Here is an 18,674-nt window from a genome sequence, read left to right as displayed (position 1 = left end):
AAACATGAACTACTGCATCTGAGGAAGTAGACTTAAGTCTACGAAAGCTCATGCTGTCAACTAATTTCTTTCATTTAGTCTCAAAGGTGCATACTTTACATACTGATTTTACAGACTAGCACAGCTATATCTTTGAATTCATGAACTACTTCTGTAACCCGATCACATCCTCATGCGATATCTTACACTGGGGACTTTATCGCATGTGGCTTTTCAACTGCCGTAAAAATGTGATAATAGTGCCTTTGCTGATACCTATCGCACGGCACCATCTCCCTCTCATCTCTGCCTTGTCTTCCAACTGCAGTTAGCCTGCACCTTGCCATTGATGGGGGAAAAATCAATAAACTCCAAATCTCAGTAGTATAGCATTTGTTGTCAGGTGTGGTAAATTATTTTGTTGTGGTTCTGCGATTGCACAGTCACGTGGTGTCAGCGTCTCCTCCTCTCTCCTCCAGCGCAGGCTGTGAGTCAGGTGGGGATGCCCAGGATGTGAACTTCATATGGCCTACAGGGTTTCGTAAACCCTCATTTATCCCTTATTTTGATTTGAATTTGTCAGAGCTGCAAGAGAGGGGCCGACATGATAAATCATCTTTAAATATCTGGAGGGTTGTCATGTAGATGATGGAATGTGTTCATTGTCTGCTGCTCCAGAAACTAGAGCATGGACCAGTGGATTCAAGTGACAGCAAATGATATTCCAATTAAATATTATGGAGAAGTTCCTGATGGTAAGAGCTGGCTGATAGTGGAACAGACTATGTGGGAAGGAGGCCGATTCTCCTTCACTGGACGTTTTTAAATAGAGGTTGTATAGCCACCTGTCAAGGATACTTTATCACTGGAGTTCTGAATGAGCAGGGGTTAGAACAGATGACACTTGGGATCCCTTCCAACTCTATGCTTTTATGATTATCTGTATACAAGGAAATACCTTCAGGAACTAGATCCACAGACACCATCAGTTAGCCATCCCTTGGTTACACAGAAAGCCAGATATCTCCCAACACCAAAGGGCCTGAAAGTTTAGTATCAAGTTACCATCCAGAGTTCAAGTCCAGAAACCTTACTTTTCCTACAGAATTAAGAGACAGCCCAGGAGCCAGTGAAAGCAAGACCTAGTTACCTGTGGAGGAATGATGTCAAAGAGATCCCCACCAGGAGCATATTCCTGGGCAAAGACATAGCAGTCTTCAGTCTCAAAGACCACATCGAAGACCTTGATGATGAAGGGGCTTGAGGACAGTGTATTGGTGATGCTGAACTCTCTCAGGAAGTTTTTCAGTTTGGTCTTATTCTTGTTGACAAATTTCAATGCCATCTTGGTACCTGCAGATGATGAGATGAAGGAACGAAGGGAAGGAGGGAAGGGGGGAGGGAAGGAAGGAAGGAAGGAAGGAAGGAAGGAAGGAAGGAAGGGGAAAGAATACTGAGGGCATGTTTACATAGGCCAATTAATCCGGTTTCCCCTTGCCTCACTGCAACATATCTACATGATGCACGCCCCAATCCCAATTCGAGTGCAGACTGTCTTCACAACATGAGGCCAGTTCCACACCAAACCCAACTATCCATGCTTAAAAGGTAAAGGTAAAGGTATTACCTGTTGGCAAGGTTGTCAAGTTGTATCCGACCATCAGGGGCAGTGCTCATTTCCGTTACTAAGCCAAAGAACCAGCACTGTCAGAGACTACTCTGTGATCATTTGGTCAGCATGAGTGCACAGAATGCTGTTTACCTTCTCGCCGGACTGGTACCTATTTATCTATTTGCATTTGCATGCTTTGGAACTGCAAGGCTGGCAGAAGCTGGGACTAGTGATGGGAGCTCACCCAATCATGCAGCACCCGAGCCTTGAACTGCCAACCTGCCAATCTTCCAGTCAACAGAGTCAGTGACTTAACCACTTGATCCACCACCTAAAACAGTTTATTAAAAACTCACCCTTGCTCCAGATTTTGTAGAAAGATCCAGAACACTCTGTAGTGACACCAGGTGGCTGTTTAGACACACATCTTACTCTGCTGCACACTACTGCTACCACTGGCACAAGTTGCTCCCTCTGAGATCACAATGACGCACCTGGCCATGTGATTGATGTTGGGTTTTTCCGACCTCAGAGGGAGTGATTTGTGCCAGTGACAGTGGTGCCAGGCAGTATAGGAAAACATGTGTGTAGAGAGTCACACAGCATTGCTCCAGAGGGGAAATCCAGGCAGTTTGGGGACCAGAATACTTTGGGAATAGCCTGGAGCATTCTGGCTGGTGCAGACAAGCCCTGAGAAAATCACTTTGTTTTGACTATGAAAGCAACATGAAGGCACCAGGCAATCTCCAGTCAGATAACAGCCAGAAAAGGGAACTTTTGGTAAGGTCAAAGACTCCTGTCCATCTCAAACCTTGACTTTGTTGGCTGTGCGATGATAAAAAGAGGAATGTTTGATTTATATTAGGTCAGCAGACAATGTTGTAGCATATCATCCACAAGTTACACCAAACTTCTCTGTGTTTTTTTGAAAGTCAACTCCCAGAAGCCCCAACTAGCACATCCCATTTTTATGGATTATGGGAGTTGCTGTGCAAACCTTCTGGAGGATCACAGAGTCTACATCCCTGCACCCGAAACATTCCTGTTCTGGGTTTCACTGTACCTGGAACAGGAGCTTTGAAGGCTCAGGTTTCATGGCCAGCATTGTCCTAAATTAGGGCAGTGGTTCTCAACCTTCCTAATGCCGCAACCCTTTAATACAGTTCTTCATGTTGTGGTGACCCCCAACCATACAATTATTATCATCTTGGTTCCTAAGACCATTGGAAATATGTTTTACGATGGTTTTAGAAAACGCCTGTGAAAAGGTCGTTCAACCCCCAAAGGGGTCACAACCCACAGGTTGGGAACCACTGGTTTAGAGCTTTACATAGAAGTATCACAACCTTGAATGTGACTCATTATAAAATAGGCAGCCAATGCAAGTCAGCAGAAACATCACATGTTGAGATGGATCAGACCTTGACAAAAGCTAGGCAGCTCCACACAGCACTTGTAATGACTTCCAAACCAAACTCAATGGAAGCCTCATGTAGAGCGCACTGCAGTAATCCAGTCCATTCTCCTGCTTGAACACCATCAAGAGATGGTGCTGGTGAGCTCACCTGTGCTCTTGTGGGAGACGAGGTCCACCTTGCCATATGTTCCCTTTCCCAACTCACGGATGAGGTCATAATGCTTGTTGATGTCCGTGCCGGAGAGCGTGCGGATGGCCAGTGACTGCATGTCTTCAGTGATGACCGGTACTCCGCAGCAAGCCAGCTTGCGTGAAGGCTCCTGATCAATGGAGCCTGCACTCATTGTCACACTGGTAGAAAGAAAGAGAGAGAGAGAGAGAGAGAGAGAGAGAGAGAGAGAAGAGCATTGTCAGTCATCAGATTTTCTCATAACCTACATCTAGGATGAACCTGAGTCCAGCCTGGAATAAAATAAAAACAAAATACTCAAAACTCAGGACATTTTTCTAATTTCTAACTATTAAACGTAAAGGAGCCCTGTCTTCTTTTTCATGTAAGCCACCCTAGCTATTGGGAAAATTGTCATCATCATCATCATCATCATCATCATCATCATCATCATCTCAGTATGTAGAGAGATCTTGTAGCACCTTTGAGATGAACTGAAAGAAAGAAGTTGGCAGCATGAGCTTTCCTAAACTTAAGTCTACTTCTGAAGTCCAAATGCATCTCAGGAAGTAGACTGAAGTCTACGAAAGCTCATGCAGCCAACTTATTTCTTTTAGTTAGTTTCAAAGGTGCTACAAGATCTCTCTGAGTACTGATTCTACAGACTAACATGGCTATATCTTTGAATTGTTTCTTTCAGTGAGTCTTAAAGGTGCTACAAGATCTCTCTACATACTGATTCTGCAGACTAATATGGCTATATCTTTGAATTCTATCATTTCCTAGCCAAATCGGGGCTGTGGCAACCTCATGCTGTGGACCCGATCTGGCCTTTCGAGAGTGCAAAAAGGAGCCACAGTGGCATGGCTATATGGCGCTCCTTCAGCGCTGCATCATTTGGACGCAGTGCTGGAGGAGCACCATGATGCTGTGCACCATGTGGAGTGGCGTGCAGCATCATAGCACCCAGGGCATGCGTCATCTGGACACAGCACCTCAACTCCAGCCCCAGGCCGGCCTTTCAGGCCAGTCTGTACAGGGCCTCAGTCACACAGTATTCAGAGAGATGCATGATGATGATGATTTGTTCATTTATATCCCACTTTTTTGCCAATACTGGGATTCAATGTGGCTTGAGTTTTGTCTGAGTTTTGCAAAAAGAGAAAGCAAGCTTGGTTTTTCTTAATACTATCCTGTTTCCCAGAAGACTTCATTAGCTGCATCCCCTCGCAGGGTGCAGAAGCTCTATCCATCTCCCTGCTGTAGGTATGACAGTTCCAGGCCACAGTAGGCACATGTGCTTGAGATGCACATGATATCACAGTATTACCTTCCACTCATCTTCCTACTGCCTCCATCTCTCTCCTACAACTGTAGTAGAAACTGTGCAGCCTTTCCAGCTCCAGGACCCTCTAAAAATCCCTCAGCACTGCCCTCCAAAAACATTCAGCCAAAAAATCCAAAACCTTTTGGGCTGAAGGAAATATTGGCGAAGTGATTAAATGCAGGTAGTGCAGCCACAATGTGGTTCTCAACCTCTGGTCCTCCAGATGTTTTTGACTTCATCTCCCAGATTCCCTCATCATTGGCCATGCTGGTCAAGGCTTCTAGGTACTGAAGTCCAAAACAGTTGGAGGATCAAAGGTTGAGAACCTCTGGCTTAGAGACTGCTTAGTTCAGTGTGAAGCAATATAGAAATGCAAATGCTATTGCTATTGCTATTCCTTAAAGAGCTGTAGAAAGGTCCCAAAAACATTGGGAAGGCAAAACAGGGAAGCCTTAATCTGAAAATCAGCTGAAAAGGTAGTGCAGTGATGCGGTTTCACTTAAGATTGGCCAAAATGATGGCCATGAGAGTGCACTCATGCCCTGGAGGAGACCAAAATGAAGCCCACTGGCCTTTGAAAGATGTCCATTCCTGCCCTACAAGCAAAAGGAGAGCCAGTCCAGTGGTGTGTGTGTTTGTTGTGAACCATCAAGTCATTTCCAACTTATGGCGAACCTATCACTGGGTTCCTAAGGCGAATCTATCATGGGGTTTTCTTGGCAAGATTTGTTCAGGGGAGCTTTGCCATTGCTTCCCCGAGGCCGAGAGAGTGTGACTTGCCCAAGGTTCCCCAGTGGGTTTCATGGCCGAGCTGGGAATCAAACATGAGAGAAAGGGTTTTGCCCAATGCTGCTTCCTTCTGAATGGAATTGGAGCTGCATTAGTCAAGAGGTCAGCTTCTCTAGAACTGCAGTATAGAGCCAAAAAGGAAGCAGCCTTTTGCCAGTTTGGCGCACAAGTGAGCTGCACCATAGCTTTTTGTATTAAGGCATTATTATACAGTGGGACCTTTTATCCGCGGGGGTTTGGTTCTATGATCCCCTGTGGATAGCAAAATCCATGGATGCTGAAGTCCCATTAAATATAACGGCAGAGCAAAATGGTGTCCGTTATACAAAATAGCAAATCAAGGTTTGCTTTTTGGAAATTATAATTTTTAAAATATTTTCAGACCGTGGATGCTTGAATCTGTGGATAAAAAAATCTGTGGATAAGGAGGACTGACTGTAACACCTTTGTAACCACAATTCCTGTGTCCTTCTCAACCCCTTGTCCCACGGCACAAATTGCTCGGAAAGGACAGCGAGTCCAGGTCCCTGTATCTCATTTGGTTGATTCATTATCCTTCCTCCCGTCCTCCAGCTCAGACTAAAATTGCTGTGTTTAACTGCTTCTCATTGATTAAAATGATAGTCCGCCCCCTCCTTCCTCGCTCCAAGTCTGTAGCAGGTATTTATAGGCAGTCGCTATGTCTCTCTTTGCTTGCAGCTCTTCCTCTCCTCAAAGACTGCACAGTTCTCCATGCTGGCATTTCTCGGTGGCAGAAGGCATTGCTTTGCGTGCCAAGAGATCTGGGTTTAACCCCTGATAAAAATGCTCAAAATGATCCATTGTGGTCCAGGAGGCTAAACCGGGGCAAGATAAACCACTGTAGAGGTAAGAAAGTATATAACATAATAGCAGGAAGACTGGCAGTACCTAAGAGCTGCGGGGATGTCTCCCCCAGCGGTGATCTCTTGCATGGAAAGATGGGTGTCACAAGTATGGGGGACAGTTCTTTGTTTTTATTTTTGATCTGCAAATTATTGGACAGCGTGTCATGGTTTGCGGTAGCATCACATTGCTGGTGCTGTACAGCCCTGCCTTTGGGTTATGTCTACACCAGCCAATTTCCGCTTTATGGTTCCAATACAGCAACGTTCCATCTTTTCAGCTAATGTGCTTCAAGACAACTCTGAATGATTGTGGCGGTGTCACTCCAGTTTGCAGGCAGGCGTCTAGCCCTGGGGAACAATGTGCAGCTCCATACAATTAAGCACTTCTGCCACGACTGCTATTCTTTGCCTCATATATCTCTGGGTAGGAGCTCTCTGGTGCATCTGAGGATGTTGGCTGATTTCAACATGAAAGGGCATCAAGATGCTGCATCCAAGCCCAGCTGGAGGTGCGAGACAGCTGACAGCATTTGCTTTTTCGCTCCCATCCTAATTTCGCACTCCGTTTTTCCTACAAAAACACACTGAATCTTCCATTGTTACATGTTGGTTTGACACTGCAGCTGGTGTTGAAAGGGTCTAGGAAGGTCCAGGTTCAAGTCATCTGTTATAATAGGGAACAGGGGGAACTATGAACACCTTTTTGACTCCTTGGAGGAAAGAGGAGCTATTGATCCAATGAAGCATTTTTCATTATTGTACATTCTGCAGGGAAGGGCAGCATGGTGTAATAGTTTGGGCATTGGATTAGGACACTAGGGGACCGGGGTTCAAATCCCAGCTCTGCCATGTAAACCCACTGCAGGTCACACTCTCTCAGCCTCAGAGGGTGGCAATGGCAAACCCTTTCTGAAGAAACTTGTCAAGAAAACCCTATGATAGTTTCGCAATAAGTTGGAAATGACTTGGAGATATGTAACAAAAAACAACATATTCCACAGATCTGCAGATTTTGCTCCCTTTATGGGAATGTAATGAACACTCAGGCTGCATCTGCACTGTAGAATTAATCCAGTTTGACCCCACTTTTACTGTCATGGTTCCATCCTATGCCCCTGCCTATCACTCAGTATTCTGCATGTGATCTTTTCTCCTTTGCTTTAATCACACAGATGGTGCCATGAAGCCAGAAAATCCAGATCTCCATATAAAGTTGTAAAGCGTGGTCATTTATTCCCCTTGCATAGGGAAGCTACCATGCTGCCACTCTCCTGGAGCCCTCAGCCCTGGGTTTATGGCTCAGTTGATAAGTAATTGGCAACTCATTAGCAGCTCATGACAAATGCCCGACTGCCCTGCGATAATGCTGTTACAGGAATGGGGGCACTGAGCAGGTGAGTTTGCTTAGCAGCCTTACCTGCCTCTTGAAGAAGATGGAGAAGATAAAAAATTATAGTGCTGGGAACAACCACCTTATCATTAAATGGCATAAAATAGCTTAGCCGGAGCTAAGGTACAAAGTAATGCAATTAGCAGCTAAGGATGGGAGAAGGAAAAACGCATGCAGCGAGTGCCAGGCATACCTCTCCATCTCCACACTTTAATGGACAATTGAAATCTATGGAACCAATTATCCAGTCCAGCTTTTGGTGCCATTGGATCATGAGCAGCTTGCAGCAGCTGCAGATGTGAATGGGTACATAATTTAGGGGTCATTCAGATGTTGTTTTCTCAAGCACAACTATCCGAATAATCTCACTCACGCATTCCGGGTTTGCTGTTCACACTATGGAACCGCATCTATGTGCATCTCTGCGAGTTTGGTTGCTCGCACGCGGCAGCGCTCAACTAAAGATGGAGTCGATGATATGGATGTATTCCAAACATGTTCAAGGCATGCAGAGTTTTACCCTGGTTTATCCCAGGTCTAGTCGCATCTGTTCTTCACACTGGCGATGATACATGCTTTTAGAAAAACTCAGGAACCCCTCACGCCCGCCGAGATCGAATATCCGAAGTTAAGCGGGTTTTTTGGCAACCGCCAACAAAAAAATCAGATGCATCCAAAACGCATGTGAACCACAAAGATTCAACCCAGATTCTACCTAGGTTATTTTCACCATCTGAATAACCCTTTATTCAGCTGGTAGCCCAGCAGTTAAATCATGAACTGATTGAAAACAAGTCAGAAACAAATTCAAAGGCATAGCTGTTTTAGTCTGTTAGATACCCATGGATCTGAGGAAGGAGACTCAAACCTATGAAAGCTCATGCCACCAGCTTCTTTCAGTTAGTCTGAAAGGTGCGACAAGTCACAAGATACCTTTGAACGACAGGGAAAAACTGGTTTGACTAGAACTCCCCGTATCTCCTGGTTTGGGGATACTAGAAGTTGTAGTCAAAAGTATCATTTCCAATCTCTACCCATTATTGTGATCATAGTTGCCTATCAGCACCACAACGATCAGTCACTCCACAACCGCATTCCTATAAGGAGGGTTATCAAGTCAGGACTAGTTTTCAGCCTCCAGCCCCAGCCAAAAATGCCCAAATATTGACTTGACCAAAATTAAAAGGTGCAAGAAAGGTTCAGAGAGCTTGGAGGGGAGCTCCAGAGGCCACCAAAGTTAGATGCAAATGCCAAAGGAGTTTATAATATGGGTAGATATTATAAATACGGGTAGATTGTCCAACGACGTTTGTGTATAGCAGAAATAACGCAACATTAACCTGAACAGAAAGTTGCCAAACGCCGCTCCTTTTTGGGAATGTCCAAAAGTAAAAAGGCGTGGGTTTTGGTGACTTTTCATTCAAGTTAATGTCATGTTATTTCTCCTTTACACAAATACATCTGACAAACAACCCACTTTTTTTGGGGGGGGGGGGTGTTCAGACTTTTAAATCCCGTTTCTGCATGGAGCCATTTGCCTCCATGTGACGAACTCCAAACTTTCCCCACCTTTCACAAAAGGTGCGTGTACGCTGTAGAAATAATGTTGTTTGACATGTCCTTTACCATGGCACCAGCACACTATAGCAGACAAGGCTCAAGATCTTGTGAAACAACGAACGCCAGGATTCTATAGGATGGAGATATAGCACTTAAAGTGGTGTCGAAGCACATTATTTCTACAGTGCAGATGCATCCAAAGGATTGCCAGAACTTAAGAATAAACAAAGAAAAGAGTGCCTCTCAACATAGACAGACCACCTTTCCTTTGCCACCCTTTAATCCCAGCCATCCAAGACATGCATTCAGAGTTTGTAGGAGAAACCTGGCATTCCTAGAGTCCTCCCTGGAAAGCACCGGCTTCGGTGACCCACTGGGCAAAGTTCCCATGGCTCCTCCAGGCATTCCAGGTGCGCAACCTTCTCACTGCTGGCTCATCTTGGCACTGGAAGAATTTCACCCGATCAGTGCTGCAGAAGAGCATCTGCCCGTCCTTTAAAGCCAACCGCTACAGGTGCGCTTCCATTAAGGAACTGAAGACGACAGCATCTTCCCTTCCGCAAAGCTCGGAAATATGAGACGGAAGCGACACCGTTACCTGCAACCTATTTTTTAGTAGTGACGGCGGATGCATCGCCAACGTTTTTTGCCATAACACGTTGGGGTTGCAATATTGGAGGCTGCATCTCTGCTAGGAAGAGGTCTTTGGACTTCACATTACAGCTGGGATGGTTCATAACCATGCGCCATTCTTGGTAACATGCCTGTCCCCTCCTGCTAACTATGGGGATTGCAGATAAACACAAAGGAAACAGGGGAGTCCATGGGGAGTCGTGGCACATGATGGCTTAGTGCATGTGCATAGAAAAGTCCCAGGTCTTGGGCCTTACAAGGCCTGACTCCACTATCTATCTATCTATCTATCTATCTATCTATCTATCTATCTATCATCTATCTATTTCTGGGCCCACGACTGCCTTGGTGAGCTGTTTAGGCTGCTACAACACCGCAGAATTAAGGCAATTTGATGCTGGTTTAACTGCCATGGCTCACTGCTATGGAATCCTGGGATTTGTAGTTTTATAATGTGGTTGCTTTTGTTTTAAGATAGGGGGATAAGGGGATTATGCAGTCTTGGTTATGTATGTATTATGTATTTGATTGATAAAGTGTTTTTGTTGTTGTAATCCGCCTTGATCCCTAGGGAGAGATGGGATATATTTATTTGTTTGTTTGTTTGTTTGTTTGTTGTAGCACCAAAGCTCTCTGATACAAAAGGCTAAATATCTCACAAAATGACAAACCCAATAATCCCAAAGCATGAAGCCGTGGCAGTTAAATCAGTGTCAAACTGCATTATTTCTGTAGTGGAGATTAGACTGGAGACAGGGTTACTTTAGAGCCATCCTCGCAAGTTAACATTTCTCGCTGCTTTTCAATGCTACTTTTAAATGGCGTTTTTAGAAGCCGTTGAAAAGGTTTGTTCCCCCCCCGCCCCCATGTATTATGGCATTTTCTATTTTTTCTCCTATAAAAGAAAAATAACTAACAATACAAGAAGTAACCTAAGAATTTATTATCTCCCATAACGGCAAAAATTACCAACGAGAAAAGCCGTAACCTAAAAATTGATTTTTAAACACTGAAATAAATTGATTCAGTTAATTACTTTTCTAAGACTATAAAGAAGTAACAGGGGGAAAAAGTTATTTCACAATTTTGGTCTCCTTGAGTAAACCCAGCCTCACTATGAGGTTCAATGAAGCAACAATGGTGAGTCTTTGGTATCCGCAGATACCAGGACCAAACCAAAACTCCATGGATGTTCAAGTCCCATTAAATACAATGGCATAGTAAAATGGTATACAGCTTGCCCTCCATATTTGTGGATTTGATTATTTCCAGTTTTGATTCATATATTGATTGATTGATTGATTGATTGATTCCTATGTCCTCTCTAGGAATTTTTAGGTCCTCCAGCACAACTCTGCCAGACGTTGACCATAGACTTGAGCTGGAACACCTAGAAGTTCCTAGAGAAAACACTTTGCAGAGTTGCAATCGAAGATCTGGAGATTCCTAAAGAGGTAAAATTAGGTAATTATTACATTGATTTGTTTTAAGGCGGGAGGGCATAGCAGGATTTATTGTATTGAATTGTATTGTATGGATTTTATTATTGTAAGCCGCCTCGATCTTATTGGAAGAAATAAATTTTATTATTATTATTATTATTATTAAAAATAATAGCATTTTTTTTAAATTTGCGATTTTTTCACATTCACGGGGCCCTTCATCTCTAACCCCAGTGAATGTGGATGGACCACTGTATAATATTTGCCTTATATAAAATGGAAAAATCAAGGTTTGGTTTTGTGTGTGTGTGTGTGTGTGTGTGTGTATACACATATATACACACACACAGTTGTCCCTCCATATTCGCTAAGGTTAGGGGAACAAGACCCCCGTGAATATGGAAAAACCGCAAATAACAAAAACACTGTTATTATCTGAGAGGACACCTCTCTAGGAATCTCTAAGTCCTCCAGTGCAACTCTGTGGTCAATGTCCAACATACACTGACCACAGAATGGCACTGGAGTAGCTACAAATGGTCTTTCAGTGCAACTTTTAGTTAAAGTTGACCACAGAGTTGCACTGGAAGACCAAGAGTCTAGACAGTCCTAGAGAGAACATATTAATGAAATCTGTGAATAATCAAATCCGCAAATATCAAAGCCGCAAATATGGAGGGATGACTGTATATATATTCAAGCCATGGATGTTTGAATCCATGGATAAAAAAAATCTGGATATGGAGAGCCAACTGTACTCAGGTAGCAGATGCTAAGGGAAGGGCAGCAGGCATCACTAGGATGTGTTCCTGCTACCATTCCTCTTTATTGAAGGTTTATGGTCCCCATGGCCTGTCTTGAGTGCTCTTGGTGTTATGCAGGATATTTACGGAGCCATAGGCGGGTTACTGACCACCCGTTTGGGGCGGCCTGCACCCGCCCCTTTCCCCGTTGTATTGGGGCCTCAGCTGCCAGAACAGCAGCCTCCGAGGCCCCGATCCGCCGCTTTCCAGGCTGCGGGGAAGCGACAAAAGGCCTGGAAAGGGGTGTCCTTGGGGCTTCAAGCCCCAAGGACACCCAGCGGTGGCGGGGAGGAGGAGAAAGGGGCCGCTTGGCCCCTTTCTCCTCTGCGTCGCTGGCACAGCCATCTAAAGGCTGCACCAGCGACGCAAATGCAAAAGGAGCTCCATTTCGGAGCTCCTTTTCGCGCCGCGGAAGGGGCGCTCTATGTGCCCTCGCATGGCGCGACGACGTCACCTCCGCGCCGCCTCCAAACGTCGTAATGGCAGCACCCGTGTGCATAGGGCACCGCCATTTTGTACGGACTCAGTCTGTATTAGGGTGTGGGACATCCGGAAGGGACGCCCCTTCTCAACCCTAATATGCACCGAGGCAACCCTAGGACACCGCTTCGGTGCATCTGTACTCAAAGAGTTGAGATTCCCCAAGTGCAATCTAGTCCAGTGCCTAGCTGTGCAGGAATCCACACCTAAAGTACCCTTGAAACCTGGCCATCTTGCCTTGGTTTTAAAACCACCAATGAAGGTTAGTCCTCCAAAGGAAGCAAAGCCACCACTTTCCACAATAGCCTGCTTCCAGAGCATTGCAGAAACAATCCAGTTTGACATTGCTTTAACTGCCAAGGCTCAAAGCTATGGAATTCTCTGTAATAGAGCTTTGTAGAACTCCATAACTTTGAACCTTTAAAGCAGTGTCAAACTGGATTATTCAGTCGTGCGGATACAGTCCGAGGAACACCTCTGGCAAGAATCCCTCTCCTTGTTTTGTCTTTCTTTCCCAACTATGCCTTTCTGCTTTTTTTAAAAGACAAGATCGCTGGCATCAGAGGAGCCTGAGATGATTCTCTGAAGGCAGCAAAGAAAGTAGCTTTCTTATTCCCATGGGTGGAATAAATATCAATCCAGAGTTTCTTAGCTCCATTTTTAAATCTGCTATGTTCTTAGAGCCTATGAAACCTGGACTGCAATACAGGGAGATATAGAGCGGGTCAAATTGACATGATCGTGACAATAAGATAATGTAGAAATCATCACCATCACCATCATCATCATCATCCAAGCTTGCTCACTTCTTCAGTAGCAAAGCATTAATGCAAGGGTGAGCAGAGTGTGGCCCACAAGGGTCAAAACAATGCTCCAAAATGCTCCAATTTGACCTCTAGAGAGTGTGGAGGAAATTTCCGCCATGACTGGGGCCCCTCTTGAACTCCCAAGAGTCAAAACCATTTTAAAAAAGGTTCCCCCCGAAATGACCCAGAATTCACTCTTGGGGTCCTGGAAGGCTCCAAAACATCATGGCCTCATTCCCACTACCTTTTAAACCGGATCACAAATTGGTTTCACCCAATTTAAATGGCCCTGGTTCGCACTTGAATTGAATTGCTGAAGCAATTCAGAGGGAGGGGGGGCATGCGCCGGGTCCATTTAACCCGCATCTTTTTGACGCTGATTTTTTTCTGCATCTTTTTGGATAAACCGATTCCGCGCAAGTGTGAACCAGATGCGGATCGGAATCGATTTAAATTTGCCCTTCGGCCGGCTGGAGTGGGTCCGTTTTGAATCGATTCCTTCATCAATGTGAACCACAAGTGGGTTATTTTATTTTATTTTGCAGCAAGAACATGCGATCGGGGCGAACGTAGTGTGAACCACGCTCCTCTACTGAACCGATCTATCGATTCAGTTCGCAAAGCGATTTATTTGTAAATGGGAATGCGGCCCATGATAATCATCTGTCAACAGACATTTGGGGACGCTATATACTCTGTGTGTGTGTGTGTGTGTGTGTATGGGAATGGGTAGGGGGTGCGGCCCTCCAAGGTCTACTGAGGGGCTAATGCAGCCCCATAGCCTTCCACAGTCCCCTCCTTGTGCATTAATGTCTATGCCACAAGCCCAGAAAAACCAAGGCTGTGCCTCCTCCCGCAGAGACCACATCAACTAAGCAAAAGAAGAGAAAAGTGTGGCCAATTAACTACTTAGGACTGCAGGAAGGTTTATTTTATTTCAAAAACACTAAGGAACCATCAGCTCATAATTACCGAATCGTAGCAACCCTGTCACTATGACAGCAGAGGCAGCATCTGCCGCCTTGAGAGATGCGTGAAGGTGGGGTATTCCGAGTCCAAGGATCCAGGAGTGCATTCGCCTGTCTTTGAGAGAACTCAGCTCATCCTCGTTGTTGAATAATCATAGAATCCTAGTTTATCACACTGGGGCTAATTTCGGCATTAAAGAGAGACTAAAGCACATTGAAAGCATCCTGCAAATAAAGCAGAAATGACGAGTAACTGCGTGAATGATGATCACATGCCAATGCGCAAATGAAGTGACATCGGCATTGTCGCTGAAATCCTCAAAGTAAAAAGATGTGCATTAATGCTTCTTTCTGACCACTTTAATGGTGGGTTTCATGCGACATCATGTGAAATGGTTTCATGTAATTACATAATTTTTTCCTGGGATATTCACAGGATAAACTCCCAATTTCTTTCGTGTGATAAACAAAGACTCTTGTAGCACCTCATACTCCAGCATCTTTGAAGGAATGGCCACAAAAGCCTGGCGCGAACCACATCAAGAGATGCACATGTACACCTCAGGACTTTTTTGATCCAATATTCCTTGGCCTGTGCAGACATGGTCCAGTTATTGTCTACAAATGGGCTGGGATAACAAAAACATTGTCTGAATAGACAGATAGATGGATAGATAGATAGATGAGAAGTCCAGTAACAAACACTGAAACCTTCAGCAACATTTGCCTGGTCTGTTCTCTCCCAAGGATTCCCCTTTAAAAAGTACATTCGGTGCTGTTTTGTGCAACTTTGAACTTTGGAAGAAGGCACCTGAGTTTGATATGAAGGACATAGAAAAACATACTCCGTGGCCTCATTCCCACTTACAAATAAATTGGTGTGCGATCCGAATCAATGGATCGAACCGACAGCGGAGTGTGGTTCACACTACATTTGCCCCAGTTGCATGTTTTCCCTGTAAAATAACCCACTTTTCATTCACTCTGACAAATGAATCGATTCAAAATGGACCCGCTCCAGCCAATCCAAGGGCAAATTTAAACCGATTCCAATTTGCATCTCGTTTACACTTGCGCAGAATCAATTTATCCATAAAGACACAGAAAAAATCAATGTCAAAAAGGCGTGCAATAAATGGATCTAGCGCATGGCCCCCTCTCCGAACCGGTTTAAAATGTAGTGGGAATGAGGCCTGTGGTGTGTGTGTACATGTGCATGTATGCGTCCATATAAAAGGCTATTTTCTGCTTCAAAGTAATGTAATAGCTATTAAAAGGCACAGCCCACACTGTATCCTGATGGGAAATGTTCAAATTTGTACCCGTTGCGTACAGTGTCTTAATGCACTGATTTTGCACGCCAGGTATTTGTACTCGAGATATGCCATATCTCATGAACTTCACTCAGTGAAAACTAAGCATGCTGAATATCAATCTGCAGAGTGAATGGCTTCTTTAGTTTATCCCTTAAACCATGGCAACTCTGCACCTTCTGCCCAGTTGTTACCAGGGCTACCAGTTATACATCCTTTTGTGAGCAAACCTCTTTGAAAGTCATCTTCCAAAAGGCAAAGGAAACAATATCCCGACCCCCTGAACATTTCAAACCCTCTTTTTTCTCACATGCACAAACACTTTGTCATATTACACACAAGTGTTTTCTCCGGGGCATCCAAAACCCCAATATTAGCATAGCAATTCCTCTCCCTACTCTGGAAAGGAAAGGAAAAACAAGCAAGTGTACAAAGTATCCCTGGCTGTCTTCCAGTCTTCCCTTTTCCCGGGTTGCTTTGCTGATAGCGTTTCAGCTTTGTTCTTGAAGCGCTTCAAGATTTGCCTCACCTAACACACTCTCTGCCCATGGTGATCTATTATACCTTATTTATATTGATCACTGCATGCTTGGTTTTCCATTGCAGTCCTGCGACTCTTCACTGGCACAAAGGCTCTTCACTGGCACAAAGTCTTTCCCCTGAAGACCTAACCTTGGTGTGTGCATGTCTCTCCAAAATTCCCTATGGTAAACTATGTGCCCAAACAGAGAGGCCAAAATAAAGCTGCTTCGGGTCACTTTGGAGGTATGCTCTTTAAATGACATCCGCATCTGAAGAGGCCAGAAGCAGCACCAAAGCTGTGCTCCGGTCCTTAAGACTGGAGCACGGCTTTGGTGTGGCTTCTAGCTCCTTAGGATGCATGTATCATTGAAACAGCATAACTCCAAAGTGACCCAAAGCAGCTTTATTTTGGCCTACCTGTATGGGTCCTTCTTCTCTACAGTCTCTCTACCCATAACTCCAACCATTTCTCTGCTTTCAGTCTGGGGCATAATTCTCTGGACTAACCACGGATTAAGACGTCGGTGTACACGCACCCAAAAGAGTTTATCACACTGGGGCTAATTTCAGCATTAAAGAGAGATTAAAGCACATTTAAAGCATCCCGCAAATAAAGCAAAAATGGCGAGTCATTGCACGAATGATTGTCACACGCAATTGCGCAAATAAAGTGATATCGGAAATGCATTGTCGCTGGATTAAATATTAGTCCAATATTGTTGGAGGTCAACCTGAAGAAGCAGTGACAGAGGATAGACACATATTGATATAGAGAAAGACAAAACTATCAGGAGTGGGGAGCCATGGAGGGTCCAGGGACTATACCAACCCCATTCCCTACCTGCCCTGAATTCCCATAGGCCCAAAGGTCACTTGTGACTTCAGGAAAAGTTGGGACGGGAGTGTTTTAAAAATGTGGAAGAAGGCACTCCTCGTTTTAACACCTTGTAAGGTTATAGCCAGCATGGCATAGTGGTTTGAGCATTGGACTAGGACTTTGGAGACCAGAGTTCGAGTCCGTGTTCGGCCATGGAAACCCTCTGGGCGTCCTTGGTCAAGCCATACTCTCTGAGCTTCAGGGGAAGGCAATGGCAAACCTCCTCTGAACTAATCTTGCCAAGAAAACCCCACGATAGGTTTGCCTTAGGGTCGCCATAAGTTGGAAATGACTTGAAGACACACAATACAGCGAGAGGGGATTATAGCAGCATTATTTTCTGATTTTCTAAAAGAGAATGTGCCATGGAGGGTTAAGGGATAGAAAAGGCCTTGGTGGTCGCACAGTTCTCACCTTCAAATAAATCAAAACAGCTGTTTGCATTCCTGGACTCTTTGTCACAGATCTCAGTGTGTGTCTTCTTCTTCCACCTGATCCTCCCTCCCATCCTTCCCCGCAAAGACCTCTGTCCCTAAAGACCTAGTCATGAAGTCCTGTCCTGGTTGCCACCCGCTGGGTACCACTCCGAGTCCAGTGCCTACCACTCCTTTCACTGCTGCTCTGCTCCTTCTTTCAGGCTAGATGACAACAACCGACAAAAATAGAAGAGACGTCTAAAAATTAAAAGCAGCAAATGAGAATGAGTATTAGAAGCTCAACAGCCTGGCAGCAGAGATAAAACTAACCGCCTCTTTAAAAGCCAGAGAATTGTTTTCAGGGTTTTCACCGGGCATTTTCAAAAGTAAGAGCATACCAAAGATTGGAGAAGTTACATTTTTTGGAATTATAGCCTAGACAATGCCAATGTTGGTGGAGGGTTTGGGGAATTGTAATCCAAATAATAATAATAATAATAATAATAATAATAATAATAACAACTTTTTTAGCATTCCAAGTCAGTTTGATTTCTGCAGCTCATGTGCAGATCAGAACAGAGTCATCCAGTCAATTCCACCCTTTTTTGGTTAAGATTCTGGTCCCAAACTGCGCTCAAAATCATGCACATTAGGGAAAAGCTGTGTACAAACAATGCACATCTTAGGGGAAATAGTATTTGAATATAAATGCAAATTTTTATAGTTCTTTAAAAAATATTAATTTGTCTTTCGTTTCAGACTGAATGCATGCAATATTGACAGAGATGCAAATCTCAGAGTCTGGAAATAACCCTGAACTCTTGTCGGAAACTGCCTTAAAGCCAAAGGCAGCCAGCTGGAATTTTTAGCTTTTATACAAACAACTGGCACAGGTTGAAAAATTGGCAAGTCCAGCGTCCCTTCCCTCTTACAAGGAGAGTTGGCAAATTTTGTATACAGCAAATAGTACTAGACAGTAAAAGCTGTTGTTGTTTTTTAAAACCTCCTGCAACACAAAAGCAACATCTAACAAAGCAACTTAACTGGGCTCTAAGGTGATGAAGCGTGTCCTAACTTCTCATGCGATCTTGTGTCCAAACTATGATTACTTGGCCTGCAAACAGCTGAGGCCTTCTGGGGTTGCCTCTTAAAGAGGAAATCTACAGCAATAACCCTGTCTGAGAACAACGTCACTTATACAAATCAAAATCCTTGGCCATCTGGTCCCAAACTATATTAATTATTCTTGCAATTGCTATTTCTTGTTTGTCGTCTCCAATATATGGCAACCCTATCCTTGGCAAG

General features: G+C 44.3%; 1 protein-coding gene across 2 annotated transcripts in view; it reads right to left on the bottom strand.

Moving 5' to 3' along the window:
• The window catches only part of LOC149306315 (serine/threonine-protein kinase SBK1-like), a 72,957-nt gene that overhangs the window by 4,898 nt on the left and 49,385 nt on the right, over nucleotides 1–18,674 (bottom strand). For both annotated transcript variants that reach the window (XM_089540047.1, XM_089540048.1), the window contains exons 2-3: nucleotides 3,157–3,359; nucleotides 1,130–1,332 (exon numbers count right to left, since the gene is read on the bottom strand). In XM_089540047.1, the coding sequence (XP_089396173.1) occupies nucleotides 1,130–1,332; nucleotides 3,157–3,359 (406 nt within the window). The remainder of the gene's footprint in view (nucleotides 1–1,129; nucleotides 1,333–3,156; nucleotides 3,360–18,674) is intronic.

This window comes from Sceloporus occidentalis, unplaced genomic scaffold (genome assembly GCF_023333645.1).
Source record: "Sceloporus occidentalis isolate IW3139 unplaced genomic scaffold, rSceOcc1.0.p SCAF_10, whole genome shotgun sequence".
In the NCBI taxonomy this organism is placed as follows: domain Eukaryota; kingdom Metazoa; phylum Chordata; class Lepidosauria; order Squamata; family Phrynosomatidae; genus Sceloporus; species Sceloporus occidentalis.
The sequence above is the reverse complement of the archived record's forward strand: the minus strand, read 5'-3'. Positions and strand labels throughout refer to the sequence as shown.